Source organism: Bos indicus x Bos taurus, chromosome 5 (assembly GCF_003369695.1).
Source record: "Bos indicus x Bos taurus breed Angus x Brahman F1 hybrid chromosome 5, Bos_hybrid_MaternalHap_v2.0, whole genome shotgun sequence".
NCBI classification, from domain to species: Eukaryota; Metazoa; Chordata; class Mammalia; order Artiodactyla; family Bovidae; genus Bos; species Bos indicus x Bos taurus.
This window is the reverse complement of record NC_040080.1, coordinates 88,423,045-88,447,281: the sequence shown is the minus strand read 5'-3', so window position 1 is coordinate 88,447,281 and position 24,237 is coordinate 88,423,045. Positions and strand designations below refer to the sequence as shown.

The following is a 24,237-nucleotide window of genomic DNA, read 5'->3' as shown; positions in this document are numbered from 1 at the left end:
CTAAGAGTGTTTTGTAAGTGAATGTATCTATTGTTAAATCAAAAGGGTGATTACTTAGAAGACAAGAAATTAAGTAGTTTCTGAGAAACTGAAAGATCTGATGATATTAAAGAGGGAAAGTATGTATGGGCCAGCAGGAAAGTACCAACACAAAAAAGCAGGAGTGAAAATCAGGAAGTTTCATGAGTGGACAAGTAGAAACCAGGAACATGGGAATGTAAAAGGGTACCAACAGGAACTCTGGTCAAGTAATGCGTGAGGAAATACGTATGGCATTAGACAGGCATCTGAAACTGGGTGACATGTTTCCATGTAGGAGCAGAGTTTAAGAAGAAAGAGTGTCTCCATTTGATTAATGATGTCAGAGAAGAACAGGAAGTGGTGGAGGCCAGAATAATATTGGCTGGTGTACTCTATCTGGCGGGATTATTTGTTGTTGTTTAGTGACTAACTTATGTCTGACACCTTTGCAACCTCACGAACTGTAGCCTGCCAGGCTCTGCTGTCCATGGGATTTTCCGGGCAAGAATATTGGAATGGGTAGCCATTCCTTTCTCCAGGGGGTCTTCCTGACCCAGGGATTAAACCTGAATTTCCTGCATTGCAGGTGGATTCTCTACCACTGAGCCACCAAGCTTACTTAAATCCAATTTCTCCATAAGAGTCCTGAGCACAACCCTGGGAGCTGCTGCTACTTCTCCCCAAAGTTATGTAGTTAGGATCCTCAACCGCAAAGTTTATAATTAAAAGAGAAAAAAAAAGTATACGTAATACACAGACAGAAAAGCTTATGTTAATAAAATGAAAATTACACTGATTACACTGTAAGCAAAAAAGAAAAGACTCAACTAAAGAACAGGGGAACACATTTTAATGCTTACTCCCAAAGTAAGTATTTCTTTGAGAAAAAACAACTCCAATTGAAATCTCAAGGGAATTTTTCAAACTAAAAATCCAGTTCTGAAGTGAAATTAAAAGAAAAAAACAAACAATAACATAAAATAGAAAATGTAAAGATTAGAGACTGGCACCATCACATATTAAAGCATATTTTATACATATATATAATCATTAAGACAGTATAGCACTACTGTAAAAACAGGCAGATCAAGGAATAGAATAGGAAACCTAGAAATGAAGCCAGTAAATACAGAAATTTAAAATAGGTTTATAAGCCCTTATCTCCAATTCCAAAATCTCTAAAAATCTCTGACAACCAAGCTTTTTTTTTCCCCCAAAAAACTGATTTGGAGGAAAAACTAGAAGTTAATTGATAAGAGGCTATTTGTAGCCTTTTAAAATCCCATGTAATAGGAGCACTCAGAAGTTTCATTAGAGAAATAGCCATGTGTTGGATTACAGGGTACAGCAGAGGTGTTATATATAATATGTGTTATATTCCATATACATTTTTTCTGAAGGATTGGGATAACATCAGAAATGGGTTAAAATCTAGATGCATGAGAGTAAAATTTTTACTAACATGGACTTTCCTTTATGTCTCAAACAAAAATTTATCTGAATCTTAGTCTTTTTACACATAGAAACCTTTAAAGGCAATTTATGTTATTATTCAAGGAAGGGCTCCAAATTCTGTTATGTTTTCAAGGCTTCTTATGGAACAAAGGTGGTTATTAGTGGTTTCTGGTCTATTTTAACTGGATAAACATAAGTAGTTTCTACATATACACTGAGTGGATAAGCTTTATGTAAAGGTGGAGCTTCAAGGATAAGCTTCAAGGAAAGAGAGCATGGTTGCTTCAGAGAGATCCTCAAAGAGAAGGGTTAAGATGGCATCCAGAGCAGAGAGAGGCATTGGCCAAAGATGAAGGAGAAGGGCCTCCCCAGGCTGGAGGGGGCAAGAGAAGACACTCCATGTGTGGGGCTTAGGGAATTAGAGAAAGAACCCACAGAAAGAACAGGAACATGTCCTCTGCCAATTATCAGCTGAGAGGAGTGTGAGCTTAAAGGACTGGGTAACTTAAGGAGAGTAATGAAAAGACTTAACTCATCACAGTGGGAAAAGAGTGTACACTGAGTGGAGTGGGAGTGTGTTTTTAGAACTCCAGTACTATCAGAGACCAAAAAAGTCCTAAGAGAGTCTCACACATTGGAGTTCACCTGGTCCCTAGTCCCCCATTATCAAAACCATTTAGAGCCATTTGCATTCTGCAATCCTGTGTCCTCCTCCAGGCATGACAGGACTAGTAGCTTGCCTATCTCTGGACTGAGAACCACTTTGGCTCTGGCTACTGCTGCCACTCCCAAGGCAGTGAACTGATTCTGGCTCCCGAGGGTTCTTACTTGACACATACCTCTCCAGGGCTCAGCTGCCACAAGATTGCCAACAAGTTGATGAGGAAGAGATATAAACAAAATTGGCAGGCAATTTTCTCAGGACTTAGGGAGAAAAAAGGAGACTAAAATGGTAAGAAAGAGTGGCAGATTCTCTTAGCTGAGACCAAAAGACTCAGAATCAACTGAATGCCAGAGGACACATTAGCATTTATCCAGAAGAGACCTTGAGATGAGCTGCTTTGAGTTTGAACATGATTCCAAACCTAGCATCGACTGTGAAATAAGCCTGCTTTGTGCAGATCCAGTTGGAGCCCTCTGAAGAACGCCCCCACTGCCGGAATATTTTTTGACATACTGCAGCCTTGTCTTGCAGGTGGTTGACAGCCTGGCTCAAACTGCTGAGTACATTTTGGACCCAGGAAAGCCCTGCTCAGTGAAGAGGTAAGTAAGCCAGAGAAACACCTAAATGGTAGGACCTTAACCAACAGCAGTTCTAAATTTCTTATTAGAACAGGCAGCTGAACCTAGGACGGGGAAGATTATTGCTCAAAGTTGCAAAACTAAGTAGTAACTGTCCTACATGTTTGACCTCTCTAAACCCACTTGCCCATTTGAGATTTCCCTCTTCTGTTTCTTTTTGTACCAGATGTCTGGAACTAAATACCAAAAAAAAAAAAAAAAAAAAAAACTTTTGAGAAGGAGGATGGGCGGAGTAAAATAAATATGAAGACCAAATAGGAAATTTTTCTCTATACCTCTTTGCAAAGTTCTTCTGTGTCATTTGTTTTGAAAGTTATTTCACTTGCTAAATATTTTTTTCATAGGAAAAAAAGCCCACTGAAAAAGCTACATCTGTATAAAACAGATAAATGAAGAGCTGTGGTGATAATAGTAGTTGGGGGTGGAAGTTGGGAGTAGTTAGGGTTGGAAGTGGGGTGAGATGCACAAACTCAACTAGGCTTTCGGTGCCTGTGGTGCTTCAGCACTGGGACAGCATGTTTAGGCTCCAATGAGCCCAAAAATGACTCTGGAAAAATTTCACTAGAGTCTGGGATCCTGGGGATTTTGAAAGTTCATTGAGGCCTCCAGATGAGATTAAAGTGTAAGCATAGTAGCTGCTGGAAGTGTGTAAAAGAATGAGAGGATTTTTTTAAAGTAAATTTGCTGCTGTTTATAAGAAGGAAGAAAAGAAAAAAATTTTTGCATGAATAAATCTTAACCCTTCATGTCTATCATCATTTGCTTGATGCATCAGTGCCAGGACTTCTTCAGATGCTTCAGGAAGAGAAACAGGGGGGGGAAAACCAGAGGGGCCATCTCTACTATTCCACTTGCCCCACCTCCGTAGAGGCTGCTTTTTTACAGCCTGACTTGATTTTCACATTCACTCTTTTTCCTTAGATTTCTCTTGGAATTTTCCCTGGCCCAGAAGCTTCCATCTTTGTTACAAGAGGTCAGATCCCTGATGCCATATGTCTGGGAGCAGCAGGACATCCTGGTTAAGGAGAAGGTTCATATCATTGGGTCAAACTTCCAAGGACACTTCACATTCCTGCCTGGGTTCCCAAGTTCCCTCTGGAGAAAGCATAATCTCCAAATTAGGGAAGATTTTTCTCACAAATAAAGTTTTGCAGCATTGCAAAGTAGGAAAAACATGGGATTTGAAATTGGAGGACCCTGGATGTGAGTCCCAACTCCATGACTTTGTAAAGTCTATGGCATATGTCACAACATTTCTGTCCCACAGAAATGAAGTCAGTAATACCGATGTTACAAAGTTTTATAAGGATTAAATAAGATCAAGATTTTGTTATAGTGGTTGGCATATATTATGCAATAAATGAATAGTAGTCATTATCATGTGAGTAAATATGTGGTACATGGTGGTGGAAAGATGTGTGAAATGAGGTTTGTGGGAGAAGGGAAAGAAGAAGGGAAGTAAGATTTTCACTGACAGGTTTCAATATAAAATGCAGGTCATCAGTCAGTGTACCCAAGTAGGAGAGAGAGAATGTCTGGAGAGAATAACTAATGACAAAGTCTAGAAATCTGATTGAAGAGAGGGAGCCAGTAAACACTTTGCATATTTAAACAATGCATTTTGTGAAAACACAATTTCACAGCAAAAGGAAATATTAATTAGGAAAAATATGCATAATCTTGACATACAACAGATCACAAATTTTTGTTTACCATGAACCATTTCATTCTTCTGCATTTGCAGAGGGCTTTTAAATGCTTATTAAGCATTTAATAGATTGTAAAGATTTTGACCTCATTTTTATTCCCATTTTTCATTGGATAAGGTCATGTATTTAATAGGTTTCCCAGTCAGTGATCAGCCAAGGACCCTTTGACTCTGAGTTCAATGCTTATTTCACTATCACAGCAAATGCTGTTGAACTTTAGGCCATTTGGAGAGTCAGAGGACTAAGGAAAATAGGGCCACTCATATCAACCACAAACCATACTAGCTCAACCTGAAACTCTTTAAATCCCCCAGTATTTATTGTCTATCTATGAAGCACTAGAAGGAGAGTTGGTTGTGAAGTCAGAAGCCCTGGCCTACTTCTGGCCCTAAGATATCTAGTTATTGTGGAAGTCTTGTCACTGCTCTGTCCCACATTGTCCTCAGTCTGAAAATATGAGGTCAGATTGCATGTCAGGGTTGACATATCAAATGAGACGTATTAGGAATTTAAGCTCCATTATTTTGAAAAGCAGCCTCCCAATAAAGGATTTCTCTGGGTGTCTGTCTACTTGTTGCAACTTCTAGGGTTCAGCAGGTCTTGGATGATATCAGATGATGAGGAAAGGCTGGGGGAGAGCATGAGAGGATACAGATTGTGAGGGCCTGTGACCTAAGCAGTCCAGAGAGATGGTAGAATGGAGATTTTAGCTGAGAAAGCATTCATTCTATTATTCAACAAATGTTTATTTAGAGTCATCTAGCTGGGTTTACTACCCGACTCCAGTACTCTTGCCTGGAAAATCCCATGGATGTAGGAGCCTGGTAGGCTGCAGTCCATGGGGATGCGAAGAGTCGGACATGACTGAGCGACTTCACTTTCATGCATTGGAGAAGGAAATGGCAACCCACTCCAGTGTTCTCGCCTGGAGAATCCCAGGGACGGCAGAGTCTGGTGGGCTGCTGTCTATCGGGTCACACAGAGTCAGACACGACTGAAGCGACTTAGCAGCAGCAGCTGGGTTTACTAGGTCTACTGCATTTCTAGGACTGTGACACTTTTCTGATCATCTTCTCTTACTCAAAAATTATGGACTTAATTTGAATTATTGACAATTAGGAATGCATCATGGGATGGAATGGCAGAAACCAACAAAGATCCTTTCCTGTGTAAAATATAAATTCTAACAGGAACAGATAATCTTTAACATACTAAATCCATTATCTATATGTTAGAGATGTTAAGAACTATGGGACATTCATCTTCATAGGAAGTACTTAGAGTCAGGAAAAGGAAAGTTGCAGTATTTAGTAGAGTAACAGGATAGTCAGGTATTTATTTACCCTCAAATTCACTTTCTGGCTTAAGCTAAAAAGTGGATCTTTTATAAATTAAAAATCCTTTTCCCAGAGAATGACTCAGATCATCACCCCACTAAATAAGTAAATATGTTTTTATTTTTTAGGGATGGAATATCTAAGAAACCATGAAAAATCTTAGCACTATTGATGAATTTGTGCTGCTGGGGTTGTCTACTGACCCGGATATCCAGACCATGCTCTTTGTTCTCTTCTTGGGGATTTACCTCCTGACCCTGATGGGGAACCTGATGATGATCCTGGTGATCAGGGCTGATCCTCACCTGCACACGCCCATGTACTTCTTCCTTGGTCATTTGTCTTTCCTAGACATATGCCACTCTTCAATCACCATACCCAAGATGCTGCAGAATTTCCTGTCTCAGAGGAAAACCATTTCAGTGTGGGGATGCATTACCCAGAGTTTCTTTTTCATTTTCTCTGGAGGCACAGAGAGCTGCCTGCTCTCTGCTATGGCCTACGACCGCTATGCTGCCATCTGTCACCCTCTGCTCTACACTATGATCATGAATGGACCTCTGTGCACTGCAATGGTCAGTGCAGCATGGGTGATGGGATTTCTGAACTCACTAGTGAATAATCTTTGTACTCAGAACTTACAGTTCTGTGGTCCCAATATCATCTCCCACTTCAGTTGTGAACTGCCTTCACTCTTCCCTCTGTCCTGCAGTGACACCATGCCTAACACCATCCTGCTGGCTGGGTCCACTGCATTTCTAGGACTTGTGACACTTCCTCCAATCCTCTTCTCTTACTCAAAAATTATTCTTGCCATTTTAAGTATCTCCTCCTCTAAAGGCCAAGGCAAAGCCTTCTCCACCTGCTCCTCCCACCTCACCGTGGTGCTCTCGTTCTATGGGACAGCTCTATTCAGGTACATCAGCCCCTCTTCAGGATCAGTCCTGGAGCAAGTTGTCTCCATACAGTATGGTGTGATCACATCCTTGATAAACCCCCTCATTTACAGCTTCAAGAACCAGGAGGTGAAGGCAGCTCTGCAGAGGATACTGAGGCAGCAAATATGTGTCTCAGGGTAAGAAATGGCAAGGAGACCTTTCTTCTACAAGAGAAGCAATCTGCAAAGGAAGAGAACTTTGTAAACTTAGAGCTCCTGTGGAACTTGATTTTTAATGTAGCTAATTATGTTTGTTTCTCATTCAAATTGAAAAGACTTCCAAAAGCTGAGAGAAATATAGTCAGAGAAGTATTTGGCCCATCCTGCATCTGACAGAAAAGGTTCAGAGACATCAGCTCCTTCCATAGCCTTTGGAAACTAATACAGAACAGTGACTTCACTACAGTTTAGGAGGCAGAACAAGGACAAAGCTCTCTGAGCCTAGGACTTTACCTATGGAGTTACCAAATGAACCCATTAGTAGAAGGGCAAAGAACAAGTAACCTTGACAGATTTAACATTCCAGAATGGACAGTTCATTACCTTTTGTTCACTGGAGCTGGTGGCACCATAGGCATTAGATGGCAATGTGTGCCTGCAAATCATCAGAGAATAGTGAAAGCAAAGAATGAACATTACATCTATGAGCAAATGAATGGATAAAGAAAATGTGGTACAGTCTTACAGTGGAGTGGTACTCAGTTTATAAAAGAAGGAAAGTCTGCAATGTGTGATGACATAGATGAATGTTGGAGATATTGTGTTACGTGAGAAAAGCCAATCACAGAAGAGAAAAACTGCTTAATTCTACTTATATGAGGTATCTAAAGAGGTCCACTTCATAGAAGCAGAAAGTAGAATGGTGGTTTCCAGGGCCTGGGGAAAGGGGATTGGGAAACTCTGTCCAATGGACATACAGTATCAGTCATGCAAGATAAAAAAGAGATCCATTACACTGCAATGTGCATATACTTAACAGTAGTATACATAAAAACTTAAGAGGGAAAAATCTATATTGTGTTTTTTATCACAATAAAAAATAAATAAGAGTGAACATATCATTACACTAAATATCAGTATTGCATTTTGCAACCTCTTGTCTGAAGGCACACTTCATTTTAAAACATATCATCATATTTGAGATATATATATATATATATACACACACACACACACACACACACCTATGGATACATACACATACACATATGGAAGCCAGACAAAACCATTAGGAGTAGCATAATGTAGTTTAAAACATTAAGAGAGCATTATTTTTATTGGACATAAATCAATGAAGTTAGAACACTCCCTAACACCACACACAAAAATAGAATCAAAATGGCTTAAAGACTTAAGTTATGACACCATGTGTGTGTGATTGCTGATCAGTCATGTCCAATTTTTTGAGACCCCATGGACTGTAGCCTGCCAGGCTCCTATACCATGGAATTATCTAGGCAAGAGCACTGAAGTGGGTAGCCATTATCTTCTCCAGGGATCTTCCCGACCCAGAGATCAAACTCAGGTCTCCTGCATTGCAGGCAGATTCTTTCCCATCTGAGCCACCTGGGACACCATGAAAGTTCCAAATGAGATCTCAGGCAAAACATTCTCTGACATACATCATACCATATTTTCTCAGGTCAGTCTCCCAAGACAAAAGAATTAAAAGCAAAAGTAAATAAATGGGACCTAGTTAAACTTACAAGGGCTTCCTTGGTGGCTCAGAGGATAAAGTGTCTGCCTGCAATGCAGGAGACCTGGGTTCAATCCCTGGGTTGGGAAGACCCCCTGGAGAAGGAAATGGCAACCCACTCCAGTAGTCTTGCCTGGAGAATCCCATGGACAGAGGAGCCTGGCGGGCTACAGTCCACGGAGTTTCAAAGAAGTCAGACACAACTGAGCGACTTCAGCTTTTGCATAGCAAAGGAAATCAGGAACAAACAAAAAGACAACCTATGGAGTAGGAGAAAATATTTGCTAATGACCAACCAGCAAGGGTTTAACTTCCAAAATATACTACAAACAACTCATACAACTTAATATAAAAATCCAACCTAATTAAAAAGTTGCAAGAAGCCCTAAATAGACATTTATCCAAAGGAGACATATAGATGGCCAACAGGCACATGAAAAACTGCTCAACATTGCTAATGATTAGAGAAATGCAAATATAAACTTCACTGAGTATCACCTCACACCAGTTAATGGCCCTCATCAAGTAAATTCTGGAGAGGATGTAGAAAAAAGGAATTTTCCTACAGTGTGGAGAGCAATGTAAACTGGTATGGCCACTATGGAGAACAGTATGGAAGTTCCTTATAAAACTAAAATAAAGTTACCATATGATCCAGCAGTCCCAATACTGGACATATATATATCTGGAAAGGATGAAAATGCTAATTCAAAAAGATACATGCACCTCAGGGCTCATAGCAGCACTGTTTACAATAGCTAAGACATGGAAGCAACCTAATGGTCCATCAGCAGATGAATAGACAAAAGAGATGTAGTATACATAAACAATGGAATATGATTCCGCTGTTAAAGAAGAATGACATAAGGCAATTTGCAGAAACACGGACGCACTTGGAGGGCATGAAATGTGAACTACATCAGACTGTGAAAGACAAATACTATATGGTATCACTGCATGTGAAATGTAAAATATATGACCTCTGAACATAACAGAAAAGCAGCAGACTCACAGATATAGAGAACAAAATAGTGTTTACCAATGGAGAGAGAAAAGGGAGAGAGATAACAATATACCAGTAGGGGATTAAGAGGTACACACTCTTAGCTAAACAGTCAGCTACAAAGATATAATGTACAACACAGGGAATATGGAAAATACTTTATAAGTGGAATATAACCTTTAACCAATGTGAATCACTATTATACACATGTAATTTATATATTATACTTTACATTTCAGTAGAACGTTTACTAAAAGAATAAAATTAAAATTGAAAAAAAATATTTCGACAATTCATTGTTAGTATGTTAGATATCAACATATAGCCCATATTTTATCAAGTTATACCTATCCATGCTTACTTACAAAGTGAAAGTGAACTGGAAGTCACTCAGTTGTGTCTGACTCTTTGCAACCCAATGGACTATACAGTTCGTGGAATTCTCCAGGCCAAAATACTGGAGTGGGTAGCTATTCCCTTCTCCAGGGGATTTTCCCAACCCAGGGATTGAACCCAGGTCTCCCGTATTGCAGGCAGATTCTTTACTGCTGAGCCACCAGGGAAGCCCTATTTATAAAGGTATACTATCAAAATAATTTGAAAATTGTAAAGTAGATTTTCATCATTTAATGAGATTATTATATGTCTTCTTATTGAACAAACTGTAAATTTTCCTAACATTAAATGATTGTTACATTCATGAGAAAACACATTCATGGATATATCTTTTCATATTCCATTAAATTATTTCTATTGGGGAAGTGTTCACATACATATGTAAAATTAAAGGTGATTGTTATTTAGGTGTTAATATGAAGACTATGTTATCCCAATCATTACATGCTGAAATCTTTTGTAATTTTGTTGACTTTCATTTCATTTCATTTGCTTAAGATTTTAAAAAATATGTCTAAGTTTCCCACCATCATTTTGCATTTGGCTATATTTCATGCTGTTTCCATGTTTTTGCTGGCTTCATTTTGAAACTGGGTTTTGTACCCTTAAAGGTCATGATAGTTTTGTCTTCATTCTGGGTTATACCTCTTATCTTTAAAAAAAAAAAAGTGTAGTTTTTTTTTAACTTTAATATTTTTTCTTTAATTTCTACTTTTTGTGATGTTAATATATACACTTGTTTGGAGCTTCCAGGTTAGTAAATCATGGCAGCTCTGAGAGGGCAAGGAAGCTCACGCCAGTACCCATATCCTTGCCAAAACATATTGTACCATAAACCTCTTCCCACAAGCCACAAAGCTCTATCTACACTGGGCGGAGGTGGGTGTCCTCTCCCATTATGCCTCAGTTGGCACCTTTTGTCACTTGCTCACAATAAGCCTATCTTTACTTCTAAAATGATGGAGTGAAGAGTTGGAGACAAAATGGCAGAGTGGAAGGACTTGACCTCACCTCTTCTCCCCAAGACACCAAAATCAAAACTAATTGAGCAACAACCATTAACAGAAAAACTCAGTCAGTTAGTCAGTTCAGTCGCTCAGCCATGTCTGACTCTTTGTGACCCTGTGAATCGCAGCACACCAGGCCTCCCTGTCCATCACCAACTCCCGGAGTTTACCCAAACTCAGGTCCATCAAGTCAGTGATGCCATCCAGCCATCTCATCCTCTATCATCCCCTTCTCCTCCTTCCCCCAATCCCTCCCAGCATCAGGGTCTTTTCCAATGAGTCAACTCTTCGCATGAGGTGGCCTAACTATTGGAGTTTCAGCTTCAGCATCAGTCCTTCCAATGAACACCCAGGACTGATCTCCTTTAGAATGGACTGGTTGGATCTCCTTGTAGTCCAAGGGACTCTCAAGAGTCTTCTCCAATGCCACACATCAAAAGCATCTCAGCTTCAGCTTTCTTCACAGTCCAACTCTCACATCCACACATGACCACTGGAAAAACCATAGCCTTGACTAGACGAACCTTTGTTGGCAAAGTAATGTCTCTGCTTTTGAATATGCTATCTAGGTTGGTCATAACTTTCCTTCCAAGGAGTAAGCGTCTTCTAATTTCATGGCTGCGATCACCATCTGCAGTGATTTTGGAGCCCAGAAAAATAAAGTCTGACACTGTTTCCATTGTTTCCCCATCTATTTCCCATGAAATGATGGGACCAGATGCCATGATCTTAGTTTTCTGAATATGGAGCTTTAAGCCAACTTTTTCACTCTCCTCTTTCACTTTCATCAAGAGGCTTTTGAGTTCCTCTTCACTTTCTGCCATAAGGGTGGTGTCATCTGCATATCTGAGGTTATTGATATTTCTCCCGGCAATCTTGATTCCAGCTTGTGCTTCTTCCAGCCCAGCGTTTCTCATGATACACTTTGCATATAAGTTAAACAAGCAGGGTGACAATATGCAGCCTTGATGTACTCCTTTTCCTATTTGGAACCAGTCTGTTGTTCCATGTCCAGTTGTAACTGTTGCTTCCTGATCTGCATACAAATTTCTCAAGAGGCAGGTCAGGTGTTCTGGTATGCCCATCTCTTTCAGAATTTTCCGCAGTTTCTTGTGATCCACACAGTCAAAGGCTTTGGCATTGTCAATAAAGCAGAAATAGATGTTTTTCTCGAACTCTCTTGCTTTTTTGATGATCCAGTGGATGTTGGCAATTTGATCTCTGGTTCCTCCACCTTTTCTAAAATCAGCTTGAACATCAGGAAGTTCACGGTTCACATATTGCTGAAGCCTGGCTTGGAGAATTTTGATCATTACTTTACTAGCGTGTGAGATGAGTGCAATTGTGTGTTAGTTTGAGCATTCTTTGGCATTGCCTTTCTTTAGGATTGGAATGAAAACTGACCTTTTCCAGTTGTGTGGCCACTGCTGAGTTTTCCAGATTTGCTGGCATATTGAGTGTAGCACTTTCACAGCATCATCATTCAGGATTTGGAATAGCTCAACTGGAATTCCATCACCTCCACTAGCTTTGTTCGTAGTGATGCTTTCTAAGGCCCACTTGACTTCACATTCCAGGATGTCTGGCTCTAGGTCAGTGATCACACCATCGTGATTATCTGGGTCATGAAGATCTTTTTTGTACAGTTCTTCTGTGTATTCTTGCCACCTCTTCTTAATATCTTCTTCTTCTGTTAGGGCTGTACCTTTTCTGTCCTTTATTGAGCCCATCTTTGCATGAAATGTTCCCTTTGTCTCTCTAATTTTCTTGAAGAAATCTCTAGTCTTTCCCATTCTGTTGTTTTCCTCTATTTCTTTGCATTGATCGCTGAAGAAGGCTTTCTTATCTCTCCTTGCTATTCTTTGGAACTCTGCATTCAGATGCTTATATCTTTCCTTTTCTCCTTTGCTTTTCACTTCTCTTCTTTCACAGCTATTTATAAGGCCTCCTCAGACAACCATTTTGCTTTTTTGCATTTCTTTTCCATGGGGATGGTCTTGATCCCTGTCACCTATACAATGTCACGAACCTTTGTCCATAGTTCATCAGTCACTCTGTCTATCAGATCTAGTCCCTTAAATCTATTTCTCACTTCCACTGTATAATCATAAGGGATTTGATTTAGGTCATACCTGAATGGTCTAGTGGTTTTCCCTACTTTCTTCAATTTGAGTCTGAATTTGGCAATAAGGAGTTCATGATCTGAGCCACAGTCAGCTCCTGGAACCTACCAAAAGAGATATGCTACATCAAAAGACAAAGGAAAAGGCACAAGGGACTTCCCTTGTGGTCCAGTGCTTAAAACTCCACACTTCCACTAGAGGGATGTGCGTTTGATTCCTGATCAGGGAACTAAGATCTCATATCCCACATTCCATGTGATGTGGCTAAAAAATAATAGTTAATAAATAACAACAAAGTGTTGCTTTATTTTTAAGAAAAGAAACCATGAGATAGTAAGAGGGGTACAGTCATGATACAGTCAAATCCCATACCAGTCCACAAACATGAAAAATAATTATATCATAGAGGTTCTGCCATAGAAGTGAGTTCTGAGCCCTCAGCCTGGGGGTCTGACACTGGGAGGAAGAACCCCAAGAAAAGCAAGCTTTGAAGACCAGCAGAGCTTCATTGCAGGAACTCCATGGGACTAGGGGAAATAAAAACTCCACTCTTGGAGGGTATACACAAACTCTCATGTGCACCAGGACCCAGGGAAAAAGCAATGAATATTAGCCTTCATAGGAGCCTGGGCAGGACCTACCTGAGGTCTTGGAGGGCCTTCTAGGGAAGTGGGGATTGGTTGTGGCACACTATAGGGACAAGGACACTGAAGATGAAGGTACCAGTGAGTATTCATTGGTGTGAGCTCTCCTAGAGGCTGCCATTTTGATACCAAGACCTGGCCCCATCCAGCAGCCTGTAAGTTACACAGCTGGAACACCTCAGGCCAAACAACCAACAAGGCAGGGGCTCAGCATCACTCATCAGCAGACAGACTGCTTAAAGTCTTTTAGAGCTATAGCCACTTCTACACATATCCCTTAACAATACCAAGCTGATCAGAGAGACAAGACTCAGCCCCATCCACCAGTGGGAAGATACAAATCTCTCCTATCAGGAAGCTTTCACAAGCCTCTTAGACCAGCCTCACCTAAGCAGGGGCCAGTCACAAGAATCAAGAGGAACAACAATCATGTAGCCTGTGGAATGGAGACTGCAATCACAGGAAATTAGAAAACATAAGACAGCAGAGGAATATGTGACAGATGAAGGAATAACCCCCTAGAAAAAAAAACTAAGCAAGGTGGAGCTAAGCAATCTACTTGAAAAATAATTCAAGCTAATGATATTAAAAATGATACAAAATCTCAGAAAAAGAATAGAGGCATAGACCAAAAGATAGAAAAAATATTTAACAAAGGGCTAAAAGATTTGAAGAACAAACAGTTGAACAATAAAATAGCTGAAATGAAAAATACACTAGGAGAAATCATTAGCAAAGTAAAGAGGCAGAAAAAGGCATAAGTGAGCTGGGAGATAGATTGGTGAAAATAACTTCAATGAACAGAATAAAGAAAAAAGAATGAAAGAAATGAGACAGTTTGAGAAACCTCTGGAACAATATTAACACATCAACATTCTCATTTTAGTGATCCCAGTAGAAGAGAATGAAAAAAGGCCTGATAAAATATTTGAAGAGATAATAGCTGAAAACTTCTATAACATGGGAAAGGAAACAGTCACCAAAGTCCAGGAAGCAGAGTCCCATACAAGATAAATACAAGAAGGAACATGCCAATACAAATATTAATCAAATTGACAAAAATTAAGGAAGAGAAAATGTTAAAAGTAACAAGGGAAAAGCAACAAATAATATACAAGGGAATCACCGTAAGGTTAAACTCTTCAGGCCAGAAGAGAGTGGAAGAATATATTTAAGGTAATAAGAGAGAAAAACTTAAAACCAAGAAAACTCCATCCACCAAGGCTCTTGCTTAGATATGATATGGAGATATTAACAGGTTTACAGGCAAGTAAAAGCTTGTAGAATTTAGCAGCACCAAACCATCTTTTACCACAAATGCCAAAAGAACTACTCCAGGCCAAAAAGAAAAGGCCATGACTAGAAACAAGAAAATCACAAATAGAAAAGTTCACCTGTTAAGGTGAAGATATAGTGAAGATATTCAGTAAAGATACAGTAAAGATAAAAAATCATCTACACACAAATATGTACCAAAATCAGGAACCATGAATAGAGTACAAATGCAGGGTAGTGGAAATGCATTTGAAATTAAGAGACCAGCAAGCTGAAATGATCTATATAGAGACTGGTATATCAAAAGAGTGGTAACCACAAACCAAAAACCTATGATAACACACACACACACCAAAAAAAGGTAGTTCAAGCACATTATAGACAGACATCAAATCACAAGAGAACAAAAGAAAAAAAAGAAAAAAATGATCTAAAAATATCAAAACAATTAACAAGAGGGCAATAAGAACATGCATATTTGTAATTACTTTAAATATAAATGTATTAAATGCTCCTACCAAAAGACGTAGACTGGCTGAATGGATACAAAAACAAGATCAATACAAAATCAAACAAGATGGATAACAAAAAATCCATATATTTTCTTTTCTACAAAGACATAGTTCAAGTCTAGGGACACATACAGACTGAAATTATGGGAATAGAAAAAGTATTCCATGCAAGTGCAATGGAAAAGACAACTAGAGTGGCAATACTCATATAAGGAAAAAAAAAAAAAGAATTTAAAATAAAGACTGTTATAAGAAGTAAAGAATGATGACACATCATGATCAAGGGATCAATCAGAGAAGCAGCTATAACAATTGTAAATATCAACACACTCAACATAGTACCACCTCAATACATAAGGCAAATGATAAAGCATTGAAAGGAAAATCTACAGTAACCCAATAATAATGGCAGGCTTTAACACCCCACCTACATCAAAGGATATCATCCAGACAGAAAATCAGTAAGGAAACCCAGGCCTTAACCCATTTTTGAATGGGAGATTTTTGCAGAAACTAGCACCTGTGACCAGCAATTTGAAATGTAAGTGAATATTGATACATATTTGGCCAAAAACATTCAGGTAACAAAATACATGTTATTGTGTCTCTGGACAATAATTTATTAAATGATACATTAGACTACTTGGACTTAATTGATATTTATAGAGCATTCCATTCAAAAGCAGCAGAACATATTCTCTCAGTGCACATGGGACATTCTTCAGAATAGATCATAGGCTGGGACACAAAGCAAGCCTTGGTAAATTTAAGAAAATTGAAATCAGGGCATTCCCAAGATGACGGAGGGATAGGAGGGGGAGACCACTTTCTCCACCCCCACCCCCAAAGAAATTCATCAAAAGATCATTTGAATGTGGAACAAGTTCCACAAAACAACTTCTGAACGCTGGTGGAGGACATCAGACATCCAGAAAAGCAGCCCAATCTCTTCAAAAAGAGGTAGGACAAAATATAAAAGACAAAAACAGAGACAAAGTATTTATGGTTGGATACCTGTCCTGGGGAGGGAGTTGTGGGGGAGAAGTTTCCACATAATAGGAAACCCTCTCACAGGCAGGTCAGTGGGGAGCTTTGGAATATTGCACAGAGAGCAGCATAACTGGAAAAAAATTTTAAAACCACAGACAAATTTAAAAAACAGTAACTGCAATTACAGACTGAAATTGAGGGCATGGAATTTCTTCTTTCAGCGGAGAAGTGGCTCAGATGCTCAGGTCTGCCAGCAGCGAGTGGAGGCTGGGCAGGGAGGTGCATCAGCACCTGTCTGACTGTCTGACACTGAACTGACCCCACACTTCCCACAACAGCTCCAGACAAATTCCAAATGATCAGCAAGGTTGCATCATCAGTCCTTGGGTAAAGACTGGGCTTGAGTGCCCTGAGGACAATCTGAGGGGACTAACATGACATAGCATTCAAACCGTGGGAACACTAGAGAGACAAATATTAATAATAATAGGACTTTTCCTGTGAGAAAACTCTAACGCTGTGCAGTGACCCAGGTGCACTCACAGAGCAAAGGATTTCTCCCTAGTGAATACCAAAGGAGAGAAATTCAGCTGCCATCTAGGGCCCTCCCTCCCTAGAGGCAGAGAGGCAGGTGTGCCACAACTAGAGCCAGAAGGCATGGAGTCACTGCAATCTCAGCCCAGAGACTGCATCTTCCATCAAACTGAGCAGGCTGCCAGTTATTCACCATGTCTATCTGGGATCATGGATGCTTCATATCAGCCAGGAGTGTCACAGCCTGAGATCAGCACCTCAGAGGAGATAATAACACATCTGAGACTGTGCCCTCAAGGTGCACCCAGAAAACAGAGCAGCCAGGGAGGTGCCTAAGATGCACAGCCCACCTGGGACAGTGCACTCGCCATGCACCCAGTCACCTGAGTGGCTTGGACCTGGGAAGGGCACAAAATGCACAGCCCATCTGGGTCTGTGCCCCTGCAGAGCACCTGAGAACCTGAGAAGCTTAGACCTGGGAAGTGCACGAAATGCAGGGCCCACTTGGCACAGTGCCCTTATAGAGCACCCTGGACCCTGAGCAGTTGTGGACCTGGGAAGTACACACTGCCTTGGGCTTTGGCAAAACCAGCATTGTCCATACACTGCAACACTCCCCACACATGCCAGTGGGTATTTGTTTGCAGTGTCTCTCCCTCTCCACAGCACAACTGAGCAAGTGAGCCTGAATAAGTGCTCACCTTCACCCCCTCACGTCAGGGCAGAAATTAGACACTGAAGAGACCTTCATGCAGAGGAAGACAAAATAAGCAAAGAAGGGGGAATCACCCTGGAAGTGACAGATGCAACAGATTGAAACCCTGCAGTTAATACTGAGACTGTGCATTTGAGGAGCAACTATAGACTTTGAGAACAACTACAACCCAGAACAATGGACTGTCTGACACTGAACTGACCCCACACTTCCCACAACAGCTCCAGACAAATTCCTAGATATATTTTTACTATTATCACTTTTTAATTTTTTAAAATTTTAGTTCTTTACTACTCCCTTAACTTTCATTTTTATAGCCTATTACCTTTCCTTAAAAAAAAAAAAAAAACCTTATTTTTAAAAACAAATTTCATATATTTTTTTAAATTTTTGATATTTGTTATCAATTTTGTACCTTTAAGAATCTAATCTTCAGGAGGAGGAGCCAAGATGGCGGAGGAGTAGGACGGGGAGAACACTTTCTCCCCCACAAATTCATCAAAAGAGCATTTAAACGTCGAGTAAATTCCACAAAACAACTTCTGAATGCCGGCTGAGGACATCAGGCACCCAGAAAAGCAACCCAACTCTTCGAAAGGAGGTAGGAAAAAATATTAAAAACAAAAAAAAAAGAGACAAAAGAGGGAGGGACGGAGTTCCGTCCCGGGAAGGGAATCTTAAAAAGAGAGAAGTTTCCAAACATCAGGAAACCTTCTCACTGCCGAATCTGTGCCGAGCTTTGGAAGCACAGAGGGCAACATAACAGGGAGAAAAAAATAAATAAACAATTTAAAACTCGCAGATTGCGAGCCCTACGGTAACTCCCCCAGCAGAGAAGCAGCGCAGACGCCTGCATCCGCCATTAGCAAACCGGGGCTGGGCAGGGAGGCGCGGCGTGGGCTGCATCGCTGAGAGTAAGAATCTGGCCTGAATACCCTGAGCGCTATCTGAGCGAAATAATTTGGGCTAGCAAACCAGACTGTGGGATACCTACCACGCGAAAAGCCAGCCCTAACCTAAGACCGCCAGGCCCGCGCACGGAACAAAGGACTGAACAGAGATAGCCGGCTGCAGACCTTCCCCCTCCGGTGACAGGCAGCCAGAGCCGGAAGGGGGCAATCGCAGCCCCAGAGAGACATTATCTATAAAATTGTAAGCAGGCTTCTTTGCTAACTAAAACTTCTTGGGGGTCTGGACGGTCAACATCTGCCTGAGAAGGTGCGCCAGTTTTACATCCAGATAACCGAGTGGCGGGGAGGCGATAAGTTGCAGCATTGGCGCTCGCCTGGGAAGAGCAAATTGGCGCTCGGACCTGGGAAGAGCACAAAACGCAGGCCCAACTGAGTCTGCGCCTCTGAGGACTACCCGAGTGCCTGAACCTGAGCGGCTTGGACCTGGGAGGTGCATGCAGCCCAGGGCCAGCCTCGGATTGTTCCCGGCAGAACAACCTAGAGTCCGAGCAGTGTGGACAGGGAGGCTACACGCACCGTGAGCAGGGGCAGACCCAGGGTGGCTGAGGCACTGAGAGCCCACGCCAGTGTTATTTGTTTGCAGCATCCCTCCCTCCCTCCCCACAGCGCGACTGAACAAGTAAGCCTAAAAAAAAAAAAAAAAGTGTCCTCCACCGTGCCCTTTGAGTCAGGGCGGAAACCAGATACTGAAGAGACTAGCAAACAGAAGAAGATATAACAGAGGGAAACGCCTTGGAAGCTATAGGCAATAGATCAAAACCCTGTGGTTACTACGGACTACATAGGAAGGGGCCTATAGATCTTGAGAAATATAAATCTGACCAAGAAACTAGCCAAAAATGAACTGAACCCACAACACCCACAAAAAAAAAAAAAAAAGTCCTAGATATATTTTTATTATTTTTACGATCATTCTTTCTTTTTTTTTTTTTAATTAAAAAAAAAAAAAAATTTTAAGTCCTCTATTGTTCCTTTAATTTTCACTTTTATAACCTATTACTTTGCAAAAAAAAAAAAAAAAAGACCCTATTTTTTTCTTCTTCAGCAAACTTCATATATATATATTTTATAATTTTTTGACCTTGTTTTTTTTGTTTGTTTGTTTTTGTTTTTTTCTTCTTTTCTTTAACATTGTATTTTTGAAATTCCAAACTCTACTCTAGATTTTTAATTTTCGCTTTTTGGTATATGTTATCAATTTTGTACCTATAGTTTTTTTTTATATAATTTCTGTGACTTTTTTTTTTTTTTTTCTTCTTCTCTGTTTCTTTCTCTTCTTCTTTTATATAACATTGTATATCTGAAATTCCAAACTTTACTCTAGATTTTTAATTTATGCTTTTTGGTATTTGATATCAATTTTGTACCTGTATTTTCTTTATAATTTTTGTGACATTGTTCGTATTTGTTTGTTTGTTTTCTCTCTTTATTTTTCTTCTTTTTTTTTTTTTTTTTAACATTGTATTTTTGAAATTCCAAACTCTACTCTAGATTTTTAATTTTTGCTTTCTGGTATTAGTTATCAATTTTGTACCTGTACTTTCTTTATAATTTTCGCGACCTTGTTTGTTTTTGTTTGTTCATTTTTTCTCTCTTTTTTTTCCTTCTTCTTTTCTTTAACATCGTATTTTTGAAATTCCAAACTCTACTCTAGATTTTTAATTTTCGCTTTCTGGTATTAGTTATCAATTTTGTACCTGTACTTTCTTTATAATTTTCGCGACCTTGTTTGTTTTTGTTTGTTCGTTCTTTCTCTCTTTCTTTTCCTTCTTCTTTTCTTTAACATTGTATTTTTGAAATTCCAAACTCTACTCTAGATTTTTAATTTTTGCTTTTATGTATTTGTTACCAATTTTGTACCTTTAAGGACCCAATCTTCAGGACCCATTTTTCACTAGGGAGTGAGATTACTGGCTTGACTGCTCTCTCTCCCTTTGGACCCTCCTTTTTCTCCACCAGGTCGCCTGTGTCTCCTCCCTAACCCCTCTCTACTCTACCCAACTCTGTGAATTTCTGTGTGTTCCAGACGGTGGAGACCACTTAGGGAACTGATTACTGGCTGGATCTGTCTCCCTCCTTTTCATTCCCCCCTTTTATCCTTCTGGCCACCTCTGTTACCTTCCTCCTTCTTCTCTTCTCTGTATAACCCCGTGAACATCTCTGAGTGGTCCAGTTGTGGAGTGCACATAAGGAAGTGACTACTGGCTAGCCCACTCTCTCCACTATTGATTCACCTCATCTCATTTGGGTCACCTCTAACTCCCTCCTCCCTCTTCTCTTCTCCGTGTAACCCTGTGAACCTCTCTGAGTGACCCTCACTGTAGAGAAACTTATCATCTTTAATGTAGATGTTTTATCAATGGTGCTGTATAGAAGGAGAAGTTTTGAAACTACTGTAAAAATAAGACCGATAATCGGAAGCAGGAGACTTAAGTCCAAACCCTGACTCCAGGGAACTCCTGACTCCAGGAACATTCATTCACAGGAGCTCATCAAATGCCTCCATACCAACACTGAAACCAAGCACCACACAAGGGCCAATAAGTTCCAGGGCAAGACATACCAAGCAAATTCTCCAGCAACAAAGGTACACAGCCCTGAGCTTCAAGATACAGGCTGCCCAAAGTCACCCCAAAACTATAGACATCTCATAACTCATTACTGGACATTTCATTGCACTCCAGAGAGAAGAAATACAGCTCCACCCACCAGAACACCGACACAAGCTTCCCTAACCAGGAAACCTTGACAAGCCACCTGTACAAACCCACACATAGCGAGGAAACACCACAATAAAGAGAACTCCACAAACTGCCAGAATACAGAAAGGACACCCCAAACTCAGCAATTTAAACAAGATGAAGAGACAGAGGAATACTCAGCAGATAAAGGAACAGGATAAATGCCCACCAAACCAAACAAAAGAGGAAGAGATAGGGAATCTACCTGATAAAGAATTCCGAATAATGATAGTGAAATTGATCCAAAATCTTGAAACTAAAATGGAATCACAGATAAATAGCCTGGAGACAAGGATTGAGAAGATGCAAGAAAGGTTTAACAAGGACCTAGAAGAAATAAAAAAGAGTCAATATATAATGAATAATGCAATAAGTGAAATTAAAAACACTCTGGAGGCAACAAATAGTAGAATAACAGAGGCAGAAGACAGGATTAGTGAATTAGAAGATAGAATGGTAGAAATAAATGAATCAGAGAGGATAAAAGAAAAACGAATTAAAAGAAATGAGGACAATCTCAGAGACCTCCAGGACAATATTAAACGCTACAACATTCGAATCATAGGGGTTCCAGAAGAAGAAGACAAAAAGAAAGACCATGAGAAAATACTTGAGGAGATAATAGTGGAAAACTTCCCTAAAATGGGGAAGGAAATAATCACCCAAGTCCAAGAAACCCAGAGAGTACCAAACAGGATAAACCCAAGGAGAAACACCCCAAGACACATATTAATCAAATTAACAAAGATCAAACACAAAGAACAAATATTAAAAGCAGCAAGGGAAAAACAACAAATAACACACAAGGGAATTCCCATAAGGATAACAGCTGATCTTTCAATAGAAACTCTTCAGGCCAGGAGGGAATGGCAAGACATACTTAAAATGATGAAAGAAAATAACCTACAGCCCAGATTATTGTACCCAGCAAGGATCTCATTCAAGTATGAAGGAGAAATCAAAAGCTTTTCAGACAAGCAAAAGCTGAGAGAATTCTGCACCACCAAACCAGCTCTCCAACAAATACTAAAGGATATTCTCTAGACAGGAAACACAAAAACGGTGTATAAACTCGAACCCAAAACAATAAAGTAAATGGCAACGGGAACATACTTATCAGTAATTACCTTAAACGTAAATGGGTTGAATGCCCCAACCAAAAGACAAAGACTGGCTGAATGGATACAAAAACAAGACCCCTACATATGTTGTCTACAAGAGACCCACCTCAAAACAGGGGACACATACAGACTGAAAGTGAAGGGCTGGAAAAAGATTTTCCATGCAAATAGGGACCAAAAGAAAGCAGGAGTAGCAATACTCATATCAGATAAAATAGACTTTAAAACAAAGGCTGTGAAAAGAGACAAAGAAGGTCACTACATAATGATCAAAGGATCAATCCAAGAAGAAGATATAACAATTATAAATATATATGCACCCAACACGGGAGCACCACAGTACGTAAGACAAATGCTAACAAGTATGAAAGGAGAAATTAACAATAACACAATAATAGTGGGAGACTTTAATACCCCACTCACACCTATGGATAGATCAACTAAACAGAAAATTAACAAGGAAACACAAACTTTAAACGATACAATAGACCAGTTAGACCTAATTGATATCTATAGGTCATTTCATCCCAAAACAATGAATTTCACCTTTTTCTCAAGCGCACATGGAACCTTCTCCAGGATAGATCACATCCTGGGCCATAAAGCTAGCCTTGGTAAATTCAAAAAGATAGAAATCATTCCAAGCATTTTTTCTGACCACAATGCAGTAAGATTAGATCTCAATTACAGGAGAAAAACTATTAAGAATTCCAACATATGGAGGCTGAACAACACGCTGCTGAATAACCAACAAATCACAGAAGAAATCAAAAAAGAAATCAAAATTTGCATAGAAACGAATGAAAACGAAAACACAACAACCCAAAACCTGTGGGACACGGTAAAAGCAGTCCTAAGGGGAAAGTTCATAGCAATACAGGCACACCTCAAGAAACAAGAAAAAGTCAAATAAATAACCTAACTCTACACCTAAAGCAACTAGAAAAGGAAGAAATGAAGAACCCCAGGGTTAGTAGAAGGAAAGAAATCTTAAAAATTAGAGCAGAAATAAATGCAAAAGAAACAAAAGAGACCATAGCAAAAATCAACAAAACCAAAAGCTGGTTCTTTGAAAGGATAAATAAAATTGACAAACCTTTAGCCAGACTCATCAAGAAACAAAGGGAGAAAAATCAAATCAACAAAATTAGAAACGAAAATGGAGAGATCACAACAGACAACACAGAAATACAAAGGATCATAAGAGACTACTATCAACAATTATATGCCAATAAAATGGACAACGTGGAAGAAATGGACAAATTCTTAGAAAAGTACAACTTTCCAAAACTGGACCAGGAAGAAATAGAAAATCTTAACAGACCCATCACAAGCATGGAAATTGAAACTGTAATCAAAAATCTTCCAGCAAACAAAAGCCCCGGTCCAGACGGATTCACAGCTGAATTCTACCAAAAATTTAGAGAAGAGCTAACACCTATCCTGCTCAAACTCTTCCAGAAAATTGCAGAGGAAGGTAAACTTCCAAACTCATTCTATGAGGCCACCATCACCCTAATACCAAAACCTGACAAAGATCCCACAAAAAAAAGAAAACTACAGGCCAATATCACTGATGAACATAGATGCAAAAATCCTTAACAAAATTCTAGCAATCAGAATCCAACAACACATTAAAAAGATCATACACCACGATCAAGTGGGCTTTATCCCAGGGATGCAAGGATTCTTCAATATCCGCAAATCAATCAATGTAATACACCACATTAACAAATTGAAAAATAAAA

The 24,237-nt window shown here is 39.7% G+C and overlaps 1 protein-coding gene across 1 annotated transcript; it reads left to right on the top strand.

Annotated features, from left to right (window-relative positions):
• Positions 1–5,973: 5,973 nt before the first annotated feature.
• LOC113893552 (olfactory receptor 8S1-like) lies at positions 5,974–6,903 on the top strand. Its single transcript, XM_027543479.1, has one exon. It carries the CDS (start codon positions 5,974–5,976, stop codon positions 6,901–6,903), a length of 930 nt encoding a protein of 309 aa, XP_027399280.1.
• Positions 6,904–24,237: the final 17,334 nt, after the last annotated feature.